This window comes from Bombus bifarius, unplaced genomic scaffold (genome assembly GCF_011952205.1).
Source record: "Bombus bifarius isolate JDL3187 unplaced genomic scaffold, Bbif_JDL3187 scf7180000007992, whole genome shotgun sequence".
Classification (NCBI taxonomy): Eukaryota; Metazoa; Arthropoda; class Insecta; order Hymenoptera; family Apidae; genus Bombus; species Bombus bifarius.
Window position 1 is genome coordinate 249,432 of NW_022884373.1, and position 16,154 is coordinate 265,585.

At 47.7% G+C, this 16,154-nt stretch overlaps 1 protein-coding gene across 2 annotated transcripts in view; it reads left to right on the top strand.

The window, feature by feature from the left end:
- Positions 1 to 14,402, top strand: part of LOC117205589 (dendritic arbor reduction protein 1-like) — a 37,360-nt gene extending 22,958 nt beyond the window's left edge. Inside the window, exons 2-3 of one of the 2 annotated variants that reach the window (XM_033444159.1) lie at positions 8,189 to 8,794; positions 10,244 to 14,402. In XM_033444159.1, coding sequence (XP_033300050.1) covers positions 8,189 to 8,794; positions 10,244 to 11,508 — 1,871 coding nt within the window. In that variant the 3' untranslated portion in view covers positions 11,509 to 14,402. Of the gene's footprint in view, positions 1 to 8,188; positions 8,882 to 10,243 lie in introns of both variants that reach the window. The other variant, XM_033444158.1, reaches the window with a different exon arrangement.
- Positions 14,403 to 16,154: the final 1,752 nt, after the last annotated feature.

A 16,154-nucleotide genomic window follows, 5' to 3' on the forward strand; every position in this document is an offset into this window, starting at 1 on the left:
ACCGAGGCAACAACGAGGCATTTTTCGTCGCTTTTCATCGCTGCATCGTCCAAAACGTTCACACCAACCAGTAACTTATGGAAACATTTTGTGCACACTGGCGACTTTCTCAAGAAAGAAAGAAAAACATGGAACAGCGACAAAAAGTTGCTCGTTAATGATTCGCAATGAATCGCGAACACTCGGCTAAGTATACGATCCCCGGAATATTTTGATCCAAAGCTCGTTAAATTCGAAGAAGTTTCGTATGAAATAGGTGCGAAATTCAAAGAAGTTCGTCTCTAAGATCGATCGAAATTCCAAATGAATTAAGAGCAAATACGATAGAAGAATGAATAACACGATTGTCAAAATTGGTCGAAGCAACGGCCAAAAGACCATCAAACGTCACCATAGAAGACGTCTTGCGTTCGCTAATCAAAGTCAAAGATAGCGCGACAAAATTTGTTCTCCATACATCGTACTATCGTATGTATATGCCTCGCGAAATTAATTTATCTTCACATAAGTTTCAAGCCGGCCGGATAATAATTCTTCGATAGTTTGCTAATCATTTCTGAGGATAACCCCGCTTTCCGTAACTGACCTAATACTTATGCGCGGGGGTGTACACGTACACACGAGGAGAAACGGTGTATCGCGTACGTGCATCACGCACGATGGGCTACAAACGAAAACACGCTCGTCCCTAATTGCGTTCGGATGTGGGTTACAGACACAAACTACGACTTCTTGTTCTCCGTTCTGGCGATTACTCCCGCTGGACGGGCATTGAGTAATCAATACGAGCGTCTCGAATCAGCCGCGAGAGGAAAGGTTCCTCGAGGCCTCGTTAACGCCAGGATTAAACCTCTCTCTCTCTCTCTCTCTCTCTCTCTCTCTCTAATTTAGCGAAGATCCTTCGTTGAATGGTCGTGACCCCCAATCGAGACCGTTCTAAATGAAGAACGACTCTCATCGATCGGGGATAATCGATTTCCTCGAGGCGTTGCCCTTGACGCGACGATTTTTCCACGGTCGCGTTCTCAGAGGAACGAAACGTTCCGCTTTAACGAGCGCCAACTACGAGGGAAATCGGTTCGATCGTTGACGTGCTTTATCGTTTCCGAAGAATTATTCCAATTGGCGAGTTAATCGAGATCCAGGCCACCTGGCTCCGATAAAATATTCACGATGTGAATATTGCTATCTGTCTCTGTCTATGTCGCTGTTTTCGGTGGTGGAATTTATGCCGGCCACTGCCAAAAACACACCACAGCGATTCATGAAACAGCGATTCGTGTATACTGGCCGTTACGAAATCTCGGTTGATTCGATGCTCGAAATACCTAGCTTCGCGCTGTTATAATGGCTAACAAGTTGTTAAGGAGCTTGGTTTAGCGTACCATCGTTATGCGGTTGCTCAAGACTGCTTGTAATCTTCGGACGAACCCACAATTCTTGTTCATGAATATTATATATGATAAAGGTTAGAAGACTTTCATAATCACGCATTGCTACGATTCTTCCACTATTTTCTTCGAGAATTCCTCGTACAAATAGTATAACACGTTTTAATCGTAGCTGATCACTATGTTAATATCGTTACGAAATCTTCCTTCTTTCTCGCTAATGTTCTTTATTTATAGTATCATTATACAGTGTCTATAGATAGACGTACAGATCTATCGAAGATATTTACGAAGATATCTCTCGAAAGACAAAAAACCGATCGGCTGCGTTCTTCCCAAATTTTTCAATTTCGTTGCGTCGACGCGCGACTAACGTCCATCTTTAAAAAAAAAGATTGTTTTCAAAATTTTGCAAGTCACATTCACCATCATGCTTTCACTCTTTGGCTATAAACCACCTACTTGTGACGATATCGTGCGAAAACGATTTTTAATTTTGTTTCTCCGGTTATTCATTACCGGTATTCCATATAACCGTGTACCACACTGGTACCGAAACTCAAATTACCAACAGCTCCCAGAGGATATTAAAGAAATAGACGAAATTTGCAAAGTAGTCCACCGGATTGACTCTCTTGTATCGAAATCATCGCACAATGTCCCATGTAATTCTCTCCCTTCGAAAACCAAATATCAACAAGTGTCGAATTCAGTTTTCCGCCAGGCAAGAATCACCCACGGCCCACATGTTCATCGTCAACGCTGCGCTGTCTCGTTGATACCGGCCAATTGAACACTCCTTCGTCATGTAGGCGAAACAATCGGGACCAACAAAGTGTACCTATCGGAGCACTTTGAAAGCAAAGAATCTAGAAGGGATGCCAAAAATTGTCTACATTGGTTGACTGACTCATCGTGGCCGTGTACGAGAGTTCTTCTCGAAGAGCGCGGTGCTAGTCATCCCGGGTATTTGGGGATGCTGGGCGGCTCAGGTGGTTGCGTGGCGGCCCGAAATAGAGGCGGTCGCCCGCGCAAAATCGCTGCGAGTCGCGCCGCGAATAGTGCGCGCCCACCGCCTTCCCGAGAGCCGTCGGTAATTTTAGAACGTTTTGTTTTCGTGCCAGAATACCGTGGCGGCCGGCACGCTACACGCACACGCGACCGCGTGCTGCCGCGCTCCTGCTGCCGCTTTCTTGCTCGTCCGCAGATTGCGCGACGATTACGTTCCGCGTGTCCGGTTTGGCCGCGTGCGCAAAGCGTCGAGATCGATGCACGCGCGACACCCACGCGACGCAACTCGCTTCTAGGAAGTTGCAGTTGGATAGAGTGTGTGTGTATGTGTGTGTCGCCTAATGTGTGTGGAGCCGGAAGATTATGGTTTTCGTCGAGTGTTGTGATGAGATCTCGAACATTTCCGATCGGTTTGAATTTGTGCGGGGTAAAGTGAGGTTGCTTGGGTCAGCTAAGACTCGGCGTACTCATCCTACTACGATTTTTATATTTTTATATCTTTATCTTGCTCTTACTTTAGTAACCAGAAAGGATTTGTTATGTTTGAGGAAAATGTTTGACGCAAGAGCGAATTTGTTTCATATTTTGTTCGAAATGTTGAAGCTGTATTTTAACGTTTCTTAATGTAATTGTGTCGGATATGGTCGAAAAGGAAAGCAATAGAATTACAATCGAATCTCGAACTTGATAAGAGACGGGGTAATATCCATCGTGTTTTTTAAGTTCCGCGGGAAGAAATATCAAACCGAGGAAATGATCGAAGTATACTTACGACTGGGCTATTCGAGTCAACGAGAAGATATTATGTTGTGGAACTATTAAAATGAACGACGAAATAACTTCCAAAAATAAAGTAATATCTATACACGTGTTATTGAATTATAATGATTACACAACTGAGAGTATGAAGATCGAACCAACTTCTTTCTTTCCGATCAATAGAAGTGTTACATCCTCGAAAGAAAACAATGTCGTCGAGGTACCAGTGTATGTATACGATATAAAATATTTCGCTGCTTGTCGCGTGCCTGATAACGAATCAAATATTCCGTTTTCAAATGTAGCTCGTTTAACAATTGTTTATAAGCGAATTTCGTTGAATTGCAAGGCAAATCGCATAGTTTGACTGAAATGTCGTCACTCGGACGCTACTTCGAATTTTCAGAATGCCGTAATCTTTGAAATTTCTGTATTCTGGTTTCCACCAGCTAACATGTGCTCGTTCGAAGCTCAAGAGGCGTTGCGTCGTACAGAACAGCTTTCTTGGCTCGAGTTTCTGCCGAGTTAGATAAGCGACTTGGCTTTCGACGCGGTCGAAAATTCACTGGGAAACAGATTGGTGCACGATCGCGAATCGGCCGCGTATCCGCTAACGTAACGCCTAAACGCGCTCGAAAGGCTTCTTATGAACTTATATATGGCACTGACTCATTATAATATCGCGCAACCTGTCGCCGCGACTATTCAACCATCGATTTGAAACGCCTGCGTTTTCAGGAAAAGTGTCGCGATAATGTGCAGAAAATTATTTCAACGTGATAAAATCGAAGCTAACCAAGTAAAGCTTTAACGATCTGCCAATTTTCCGAACAACAACGAAAACAATATGCATTTATCAGTTTTCTGTTTCCTTCTCCCTCTGTTGAAAATTTACCGGGTTAAAGTGCCTTTATCTGAGAAGTCACTGACAGCTTCCATCACGAGTGAACGCACGTTGCCCGATAAATGTTCTTCCGTTGTATGAAATCGCTTCCGTTTACGAGTCTCAATTTCCACGCGCGCGTGTCGCGAGTTTGCGTGGTAAAACGGGCCAGGAATTAATACAACATGGAAAGACGACGATTTAACGAATGGACGAAGACGAACACATCGTATGGAAGAGAAATCGAAGTAGTAGAAGGGAACGAAGTTTAAGCAACGGAATAACAAGCAAATCGAGAAACACAGACGCGCTCGTTTTATACCGATCTCCTGTCTCCTACTGCCTTGTGTCTTTTACTACCTGGCACCTGGGGATCGACAATGGCAAATGCAGCCTTTTTTAGTCATCGTAATTTATTCGACTCTCCGATCGTTCAGTCCCAAACTTCAACTCAGCATCGTTCGAATGGCGAAAAAAAAAAATTGAAGTGGTTGAGGCAGCTCCACTTTCCGATAATTTGTGGAAATCAACAGAAGCAATCAGGATTGGATCGCTTTTTTGAAAGGTGCTATAAACCGGGTCGCTCAAAGGCTAGTCGATTAACTCCATAAATTAAACTGTGGAAAAATATAACAGCAAGGAACATTATGTTTAAGAATTTATCTTAGAATTTACAATCATGTATTGTGATAAAGAAATTTGTGAAACTAGTTCCCTCGTTGCTTGAGATATACAACGCTAATTTAATAAAATTGAAAACTTCATAAAAGGTGGACTTTATCACTTTGGTATTTGTCAACTAAAAGTCGTAGCAATAAAGCTTTTGAATATGAAACCTATACCTCTCTCTTCCCATAAATAGCTTCAATTCGAATATTGTTTCTTTATTGTCGCAAACCCTTCAATCGAGAACAAGCCAAACAAAATACTTTGAATCGCAGCTAGAGGAAAGCTTTGAAAAGAGGGGTGGAGAGGAGAAGAGGAAAAGAGAGAGGGACAAACGGAGGCGTGCATGTGGAAAAGAAAAAGAGACAGAGAATGGTCGCGTGGCAGTGCGTGGCCCCAAATAGGGCATCAGGTGGTTACACGACGCCCGCGAGAAAAAGATCGTTTGCGCGTGCGCAGACGCGCGTGTGCCTCTCGTAACCGGACACACGCACGCATGTATAGAGGCGCGTATAGCTGAACGGCACGCGCGCTCTTACAGGTGGTGGCAACTGGCGCGGTGGCACAGGAAATTGCTCCTTTGCCGTAGCAAACTCAGTCCGGAACTTTGCGGGCCACCGTTCACCCGGTTTAGTTGCCGGAGCAATCGAACACCGCTTTCAAACAGATTCGACACGTGCGCGCGCCCGTGCAGAGAGAATAATCTCTCTCACCTGTTGCGCGTCTGTTTTCGCTTCCTTCGTTCGCTCTCAGCCCCGATATTAATCAAAAAATCGCGTCACCGGAAAGATCATTTATAAACTGGTATCTCTGAACCCATAGTATCGTCCATGGTATTCGAAATATCGCGATGTTTGATTAACATTGATGAATTGAATATATGTAAATAGTTTCGTTCGATGCTACAGGAATCACATTGCAAAGAGAGTTAAGGAAAACAGAATAAAGTAAAGCAATGTTTTAGGGAAGTATTAAAGTATCTTACACATTCTTGAAAGTATAATGTTTGATCGTGCTTGATCAATCGAATATACATAAGTCGTTCACTGCTACAAGAATCACATTTCAGACAGATAAGGAAAACAAAGTAAAGTAACGTTTTCGAGAAGTACTAGAGTACTTTACATATTCTGGCAAACATCATTACGTTCGATTATTATTGATAGAATAAAAATAAGTAGTTTCGTGCAGTGATATGTCAGACAGCTACAGGAAAGACAATTTCACCGTAATTGATAGTAACCTGTGGCTCGAAATCTAACATAACCTAATATCGAAAAAGTATATAATGCTATAGCGACTAAATAATTCTCACGTTCGAGAATAAGCAAGAGGAACGAACGAAGGGAAGTTTCGTCTCTAAGCGGACGCGCTTCGATCGATACATGTTTCACGAGAAGGGACACCGGTGGTGGCCGCAAACTCTCGAACTGACGATAAACCAACGTCTGTCACTGAGCGAACCGTCGGTACGCCGGCGCCATCGGCGTCAGCAGCTATGAGCTTACGCAGGCGGAAGAACGAGGGGTGGTGGACGTAGCGCCGCATTCGTGATATTATCTACCACAGATCGAATACTCGACGGTATACAACGACGGGAGAAACTTCCCTCCCTTATCCCAGCTTATTTAAATATTTTTACATGTTCCTAAAATTCGCTGTATCTTTGTTCTATATTTCGTTTTTTTCCTTTTCCTCCGCGTGACTTCTTTCCTGGAAATCCTCGAACGCGGTCTCGAACGCTGTCGATCGCAAGGGAGACGAGCGCGCGCGCCACGTCCTACGTCACGCCAGTCTACGTCACTGGAGAACCGAGAAACGCCGAGAAGGGGGCAGGCTGGGGGCAGCGGACACGTGGAGGGGAGTTAGGGGAAGGTGGGAGCGCGCGAAGAGCTGCACGGTGGGGGCAGAGATGCCTGCGAGCAGTGGCGAGCAGTGACGACGTGCTGGTTGCGTGGTGGGAGTAGCGGCGCGTGTGTACGTAACACATACGCGGTCGGCTATATACGCGGCACGCAGACAGGCGCGCATTGATAGGGGACCGCAGAGCGGGGATTGGCTGGCAGTCGACTCGCCGCTTCCAAATATGGGACAGTCTCCGCGGTCCATTCATAAAACTACGGGGCGCGCCGTCGCTCGGCTCAGTTCGTGCGCGACCCCCACGCATCGCGCGTCCTCCGACGATCCGAGCGCGCGATCTGCTGCCTCCGACACGCACACCTAACCGCGGAGAGGTACATATCTACCGAGGCACACGATAAACCCGACGAAGGAGATAGAAAGAGAGAAACGGAAAGAACGAGAGAGAGAGGACAAGGAGAGAGAGGAAGCGGTGAAGAAAGAAAGGGACGGAGGACACGGAACGACAAATAGGCGCGCGGTCGCGCGCGCGCCTGCACCTACAAGACACTCGCGCGCGCGCGAGCCAAATCATCGTCGCGTACAGGATTCATTTCGCGAGTGAAAGAATCATCACCTTGATATAATTGCGAATTCGTGAGCTTGGACTTGGACGACCGGCGTTTCGAACGAAAGATTCTAGAAGAAAAGGGAGACGAAAAGTGACAACCACTAACGTCTTGAAGGAAGAGTAATCGCGGTTCCGCGTTTCATCCCTTGACGCCGGCTCGAGCCGTGGATCCGCATAGTCGCGCATCTTCGTTGGTTCGTGGCGCGCGGGCGCGCTCGAGGGAAACGAACCGGCGGCAGTCCCTGGTGGTCAGACCGGCCGGCGTGGCGCGGCGCGGCAGCCGTTCCGGATCGGGACGAAGACCGAGACGAGGATCGGTCGCGATCCGGTGAGATTGGATTTTTCGAGAGTCTCCGTGCGTATAATTGGGTGGTGGTGGTAGTGGTTTGTGGTTGGTGGTGGTTGTGCGCTCGCGGTGGTGTATAGCTATCCCGCCGCCGCCGCGGCGACAGATCGCAGGCGCGCGCGCTCTCGCGAAAGAGAGTGGGATCTCGAAGGGAGAAGAGAGAGGGAAAGAAAAGGAAGGACAAAGAGGCGAGCGATCGCGAGACACGGTTTTTGCCGCCCGGCGTCCGCTCCCTCGTGTGTGTATACCTCGCTGAGAAAGAGAGACTCGGCGCGTGCCGCGCGACGGATAAAAAAGGGGGAGCGCGTGCTACGTCCGCTTGACTACTAACCCAGTGACTGGAGCTATACGGAGGGAAAGAGGGACAGATACGACCGATCTCAACGGACTTGACGTTTAGATCTATCGTGTGCTCGTGTACGAACCGAGAGTTCGTACCACGCGACCCTCTTCTCAACCCTTTCGACGTCGCGTCGGTGTTGTTGCACAGAGGACGAAGGGAAACTGATTCTACTAGACTAAGACTGAAAAGACGGATAAGGGCTAACTCGCGTAGAGCTTGTATATCCGGTGGGAGAGAGAAAGAGGCTTAACTGTGTCGGGACGACCGAGGAAGGACAACATTTTAACCATAATAATAGCGTTGAACGATACAACCGCAGGCGAGGACACGCAGTGCGGTACCGAGGAGGTTGCCACCGCCAGCCAGGGAGGCGACCAACTCCAGAGGATGACGATGGACGGCATGGAAGTTGTGGGCTCGCAGCCCCACGCGGCCACCAGCCCGTTTTTGCTCTCACCGCCACCCCTCGGACATCATCATCATCATCCTCATGCTACCTTCAATCTTCAGACAGTGCAGCTTAGTTTCGACGCGTGTCTACCGTACAACGCGGCGACATCCTCGAATTCGATCGTCTGTGGTGTTGGCGGCACGTCAACGCCAGCCGCTACCACTTGCACCTCGTCCACGAGTTGCAACAAAACGATTCCAACCTTGTCGCTGGCAACTTGCGCGCCCTTGCAAGCCCAGCATCAAAACAATACCGATTCCTCTGATCCCCATGGCCGACAACATCATCATCACCATCATCATCCTCATCAACGACTCGACGACCATCAACATCATCGACACGTCGATGCCTCCTCGCCGTCCAACGATTCCACCGACGGTAAAAGGCATCTGCAGACTGTCAACACCGAGGACAAGGACTGTCCCAGGGAGTGCAGAGACGATCTTCAGGAGCCTAACGAGAAGGATAAACCAGGTGACCTAAACACGCCGGTTACCACCAGCAGCGATTTACCGTCCTTCTTCGGCCCTTCCGCGCTCGTCGAGCCACCTCCTATTTCAGGTACCTACAATCAACAGTCCTTTAACAAAAAAAAAACAAAAAAACAAAAAAGAAACAAAAACAAAAAGTTCGATCAGGCAACGATAACTTCTTCTTTTCATCCTTCGTAGTCGTGACGTGGTAAAATAACTTTATCATCATCGAGTTTCCTAATAATCGAATCTTTCTCGTATGACAGAGATCCTTTGCGTATGCACGCTTCGACGAGGTCAAATCGTTAAAACGTGTTCCACGATAATCGAATAGCGGAATTCGAAACTCGTCGGACGCGAGACACGTGAAAATAAACGCTCGTCGAACAACGCGCACCAAACCAGTAGTAATCGGCTGTGCGATTCGAACTTCAGCGGCCTTGCACTTGCTGTGTTTCACGAACGTCCCAACTTTCGCTTTCTGCATATCTGCCAACTCCTGCTGCTGCTGTTACCCTCGTGGCTGCGTCAAGCACCCCTTCGAAAATCCGGCTTTTCCGCATCAATTTTCGAAAGTGATCGCGTTGCGAGTCCTCGGTCGTCGCGGCCAAGTGCATGATGTGCCAGCGTGACGTATATCGGTTGGCTCTCGCGAAAACGGCTAATATCGAACCTGCCCGCCTGTCGCGGATCAATACTCAGCGACCCCGACATTCAGAAACCCTTCTCCGCCCGTCCCTGCATCGCCGCCGCCTCCACCTCCGCCTTCACCTCTGTCTCCCACCACCCCTTGCCAGTTCATTCATGCTTCCAAGAACCCCCACCTCGTTCATCCGGACCGATACAACCACCCTCCGTTACGCCGATAGTCGTCTTTTCCGTGACTTTCTCGCTAACGAAACGAAGCAGATCGTTCGTTCCCCTTTATCGTTCCGTACATCGTAGTCTCCTCTCTTCTCTCGTTTCCTTCCGCTGTCGCGTTCATTTGCTAGCCGATAATCTATCCGGGCAACAACTTTCTCGCGGTTATACATGGCTACGTAGAAATCGTTGATACATTCGGCGCATGACACGATTCGGAGATACCTAATTCAAACTCGCATCAATTCGTAGAACACAACCGGATGACCGCGCATTTTTCTCACTACTGGGAGTCTGCCGATTTGATTTTCGGTAGGTCGTAAACGATTGTGTATGTGCGTAGAAAGGAAGTAACGAGACGGCAGGATGCAGACGACAGATAGAGACACCCGGTATAATCTCGCTTCGCAGATAGAGTCATCCCCGTATCGCGCGGTCCTTCCTGTTGATTCGCTTAGGCCGCGAGATGCACGCGCTAACTCGTGCCCGGAGTTGTTCCTGAGCTTGTGATCACGCGCAACCGCGACCTGCTCCGCCTTCTTTATGTAGATTTTCGAGACTGATTGAAAATTTGATGGATGATTTGTAGGCAGCCTGGCGGGCGAAGATCTATCTCTCGAAGAGGCCACGGAGGACGATGAGACGGCTACCTCGACCGGCAGGGATCATCGGCACCACCATCACCAAGAGTCTCAGGAACAGGGCACGCCTGGAGCTCCACCCTCCACTAGTCCACCGCGTCATCATCAGGCTCAAGAGGACGCGGACCGTTGCAACGTGTTACAAGGCGGAGTGATACTCTACTCTTCCCCTCATTCCACGTCTTCGGTGTCTTCAGCACCAGCGTCGAGCGTTAACATCTGCAACGTACCAACGTTGACGTACCGTGGCGTCTTCACCACCACTTGTACGCAATCCTCGCCGCTGAACACTCTTCAGAATCAGCAGCAGCCACCCCAACAGCAACAGCAGCAGCAGCAACAACCAACCGGTCAGGAGCTCTGGGGTCCTTTAACCTCTCCGACCTTGACTTTGACAAATTCACCTTTCCTACACTCCACCCTTCACCCAGCCCCGTACGGCGGAGAGACCGTCGAACTTTTACCGGTCGAATCGAAGCCACCCCCGCCACCAGGCTACCACGATACGCCAACCACTACTCCCGCGGCGTGGTTAACGACGCACGACGACCCTTACGATCCGAATCTCCTATCCCATCATCATCCCCATCACCACCATCAAGAGACGACGCTGAAGCAAGAACCCACGGGCGGCTACCCACCGGCCGTCCAACAGCAACAACAACAGCAGCAACCTCAACCCACTCAACAGCAGCAGCAACAAGCACCACCGTCGGCTGGTACAACGGGAGTGCAGCTAGCGGAATACAACCCCAGCACGTCGAAGGGGCACGAGATTCTCTCGCAAGTTTACCAGCAGAGTGCTCTGCCGCTCAGGCTGGTCCCGGTGAAGCCGCGGAAGTATCCGAATCGACCGAGTAAAACACCGGTGCACGAGCGACCGTACGCTTGCCCCGTGGACGGCTGCGATCGCAGGTTCTCTCGCAGCGACGAGCTCACCCGGCACATCCGCATCCACACCGGCCAGAAACCGTTCCAGTGTCGCATCTGTATGCGCTCGTTCTCGAGGAGCGATCACCTGACCACTCACGTGAGAACCCACACCGGCGAGAAGCCGTTCTGCTGTGATCAATGCGGCCGAAAATTCGCGAGGAGCGACGAGAAGAAACGGCACGCGAAAGTTCACTTGAAACAGAGGCTGAAGCGCGAAGCCACCCACGCCACCGCTAGAAATCACCCTCAGAGCCACGCTTCTCCGCCGTGCAATCAGTAAGAAGAATTTGAATGAACTGTGTCGCAGAATCGATCCACATTTTTCATACGACGATCGATGTCGATCGATCGTCGATACCGTCGATCTCCACGCTCATTCCTTTAATCTTGTCAATCATGCTCGTGCACGACGCAGCTTTTTCACCTTGCCAGGCGACGAGGAAACGACGGAGACCTTTAGGCGGAACAGACTGCCGTCACCGACTGATCCGTCATCGATCCGTCGTCGGCACCGTCAGCGATCGACGAGTGGGGCTCGACTTTAACGGATTAGCCTAGCGACCGAATCGACAAGCATTTTTGGCGGTATAACGAAGCGTGATACCGAGCCTCTCGGATAATAGTACGTAAGGAACAATCGCGGAGGATTTTCATAAAATCTTTGTAAATAATCGTGGATAATTTTTAATCGGGACTAGAATTTCAAAGCGGTATGTAAAATAAATGTCCGGTGTGATCGGTCCCGACGATGGGCTCGTCGCGTCTTACAGAACGGATCGATTCGAAGCTTTTCTCCTGATCTCGCTAAGCGAACCTTCGACGAGGAAACACGAACATTGCGGTAAATATATATATACATATATGTATATTAGACTCCGGCGGTTTTCCTGCGAGCTCTCATCTCAGTTTATTTCTTTCACTCCCGTCCCTTTTGCCTACGGTTAATACGTTGCATAAGGAAGAGAAGAAAATTGAAAGTTTACCACGCCAAGTTGCATTTAGAAGGAGTAGGAACGAATACGAGTGAAAAATCTAGCTTTACCAAGAGGTACTGTTTCCTCGACAATTGTCGGTATCGGAATGCTCGTGCTTTTAGCGGTAAACGGGAAGAACGGGAGAGAAAGAAAAAGAGAAGAAGAAAGTCAGGGAGGATGCTCGAAGCGAGCGACGCGTCGAAGATCGTTATTTACGACGGTTGCGTTTTATACCCTTGTTTGCGATCGAGAACGAGATGCAGATGCGAAAATCGACGTTAACCGCGCGTAGATACGTACGCGAAATATTCCGGTGTCACGAAATATACTGCAGCCAGGTTCTCCGACGAATCGCGTAGAATCGATACCGCCCGCAGCTTCCGGGAATCAGGGAGGAATTTACCGATGGAGAAGAAAAGAGAGAAAGAGACGGCGCACTCTCGATCGCATGCAAACGAGCGCGTGAAAAAAAAAATTGCCATGCGCGAGCGCGCTTCTTGAAACGATCAGGGGATCGCGTATCAACTTTTCCCAGCTCTCTCATGATCGGAACCGGTCGATGTTTTTCGATCCTTTTACCCGAGTGTTCGTTCCTTCGGCCAATAATCGTGCAATTTTCGAATCGTGCCCGATTCCACAAATGTTTTCAGGATATTTTCTAAGTATTTTTATAAATTACGACACTCGACGAATGAAAAAGAAAAAAGAGAATGAAAATGTAGTTCGATATCCATTACGATCGGCATCGCGATTCTATGAGAGGGCATAGACCCTGACACGTTTGCAAGATGCGACCGACACCGACGGACGATCGGTATTACATACACACACACTACTTTGCGTCCTCGAACCTTGTGTCTTTCAATCATACAATCGTAATAATCGCTTCTTACATATTTGTTATCGTCCTCTACCTCTGAAACTCGTTCACTCGTTCCTACGACACCCTTCGTGCCCCGGACACGCTAAATCTCGGACTTTTCCCGTGTCCTAGGGAACTCTCTTGCCACTCCTTGCTACCCGTTTCCCCCTTGAAAATTCCTTTCAGCGTTAGAAGTCACTTCGTAGAGTCCCTAAGCTTCTTGGAAGTTAAATACCAGACGCGCCACCCTTCCCCTTGTGAATTAACCCTCTTTTAACCGCCAACAAACCCCAAACGAGTAAACTGTAATTAATCGCGATCATCGTTGTTGAACGGGAGTTTTCCTTTGTAAATATGTATATAACGTGTTATACATATGTACACATAGGTTACATCTAATCGAATCGTGCCGACAAACAGAGAGAGAAACCCGTAAAATCTTTCACTTTCCTCCTTTTAATCTTGCCGCCCTACTTTCCCCCCCTTTCCTCTCGTCCTCTTCCCGCCCCTCCCCCCTCTCCATCGTGATCGTTTACGTGTATAAAATATGAGTTTTAGCGGCGATTAATATTATGTATATGTTGCTCTATTTATTAACAAAAAAACAAAGTCTCTCTCCCTAGTTACATGTATCTATATTATATATATATGATATATATAATATATATATGAACAGAGGAGATATATATATATATATTGTTAAAATTAAAGGATTATTTTTATTATGATTATTATATTATAATTATATTAAATAACAGTTATAATTAATAACGAAACGCGCGGCAACGCGTACAGCTTTTATGGATCCCAAGCGTTCTTACGCGCTCTCTACCTACTTCAACGATGGTTGCACCGACGCGTATGCGATATTATCCGCTATTGTTCTAGATAGATCGGAAAATATGTAGGCAGAGGAGCGTATAACGCGCACGCGCGTTCTCGTGAAATAAAAAAGCAGAAAGAGAGAAAGAGAGAGAGAGAGAGAGAGAGAGAAAGAGAGAGAGAGAGATTATGCCTGTGTCTGCCTGTATGTGTGTATGCGTGTATAAATGTGTACGTGTATGAAAGAGAACGAGAAAGAAAAAACATTTAATGAAAGAAACGAAGATAATGAGAAAAGAGGAATAGAGAGGACAATTTTTTTACGAACGATAATTACACTATAATTGGATAAATTATGTGTAACTATTCCACAATATGGTGCTCCGAGTGTGCAATGCACAGAAAAGAATCTCTCGACTACCTGTATATTTGTGTTGTAATCATCGTTGCCGTTTAATCTGGCCGGTTCCCCACGACGATTATTAACAAAAATACAAAGTTAACATTGAACAGCAACGCCTGGTCGTTCTTATTTCCCCGTGGTACGGCACAAACTCCTTGAAACGATACGTCGACGCTCGTAATCGTCGACCGCAAGACCCGTTGAAATGTTTCGCCTCTTCGTTTTATCACCTTTAAACGCGGATAGCGAGGAACAGAGTTTAAAGCTGAAAGCACGTTTCGTTTTCGATGCTCTCGATATACCTTCCACTCTTCCGAGGCTTTCGATATATTAGAGTTTATATTTCGAGTTTATCGGGGTTCGCGATCTGTGAAAGCTATAACGCTATAAATCGTTCGAAACGCATATTTATAATATGTTCATGAACATAATGGTATGCAATAGTGTCGTTTGTCACGTTGAACGATTTCTCGAGTGTCGTTACATCGCCAATTTATTTTTCCCTTTTGCGCGTTAGCGTCAGGCACATTCATCGACCGCAGACATCTTTATCGATCATCGACAATTACCGAATAGGGCATCGACGATCAAGGATGTCGATACAGCGAACCTCATCCTACGCGACCGAACTATTGTTCCTCCGAGGTGTGCGTTCAAAAGGCAGCCACCTAGAGATTAATAAGGACCGGTCCCCGTTGCAACGAGACTAGTCGATCTCGATGAAACGCCGCTCCGTTCTGCCGTGTTTTCCATGCAACCTTTCACCATAAACACGCGGTTGGCGCCTAAACCGATTGGACTTTCCGACTAACGCTTATCTCGATTTTTCGCTGCAGCGCGATACGAATCACGAACAACTGGCAATTAGTAGTGGTCGCGCGTGCCAATTTTTCTCTACCTCCATCGTCGATAGATTCTTTATCGATCGGCCATTGATCGAAGCCAGTTCAGCTCCGTCCGGTTCACTGCTGAAATTTCGTTCGTGATCGAGTTCCTTTTACGATTCCTTAACGAGAGAATTATTATTGCTTGGTTTTCCAAACTCGAAAGGAACGACGAGGTGAAAACGCGTGATCGAAATCTGGTACATATGGTACAATATGTAATACGGCCTGCGTGTAATACAAACAACGTCGCTTGAAGTTGTAAGATAAAAATTTCCAGGAAGAGAGAAAAAACGGTTTCAAGGTATGGTATGCTAAAACACGTCGGAATAAAAAATTCGTCTCGTTTGTTGCCCGGGGCGACGTTGTCTCTTCCATAAAAGGTAATCCATATGATTCAGAGGAGCCGAGAAAGACGACACGCCGGTTTGTGCTACCGGTCACGACGAAACCGTTCCGTAATATCGTTTCCGTAATCGGCTAATTAACGGAAAACGACGATGTCTTCCAGAAGTGGATAGGTTTCTCTACCAGCGGTGGCAGCCAGCGTTTCGACGTTCAACAGGAGAGGGTCCACGTCATCGATTCTTCGCGCTCGGACGAACGAAGTTTTGGCCGGCTCGCTGGCTCTCGCGTGTAGAGAACGTGCAATGGCCACTACATAGGTGTATGCACACCTATATAGGAGAGACAGTGCAAGAAGTGGGCAGGAGTGAGGCTGTGAGAGCACGTCTATAAATAGGACCAAGATCGAGATGAGGCCTCCTCTGCACTTCGTGATACCTTCTATCCTTCTCCCACCATCATTCTCCATCTTGTTTCGATCCACTCTTCCTCTACCCGACGTTCTTTTTCACCGCTCTTAACCATCCTTCTCCCGCCAACGTACTCGTCGTATCTCCCTCTCGTTCTTCGCGATCTCTGTCTCCTTTTCGCTCCTTTGTTTTACTCTCTTTCTCGATGGCGCCGTCCTCGTCTCGA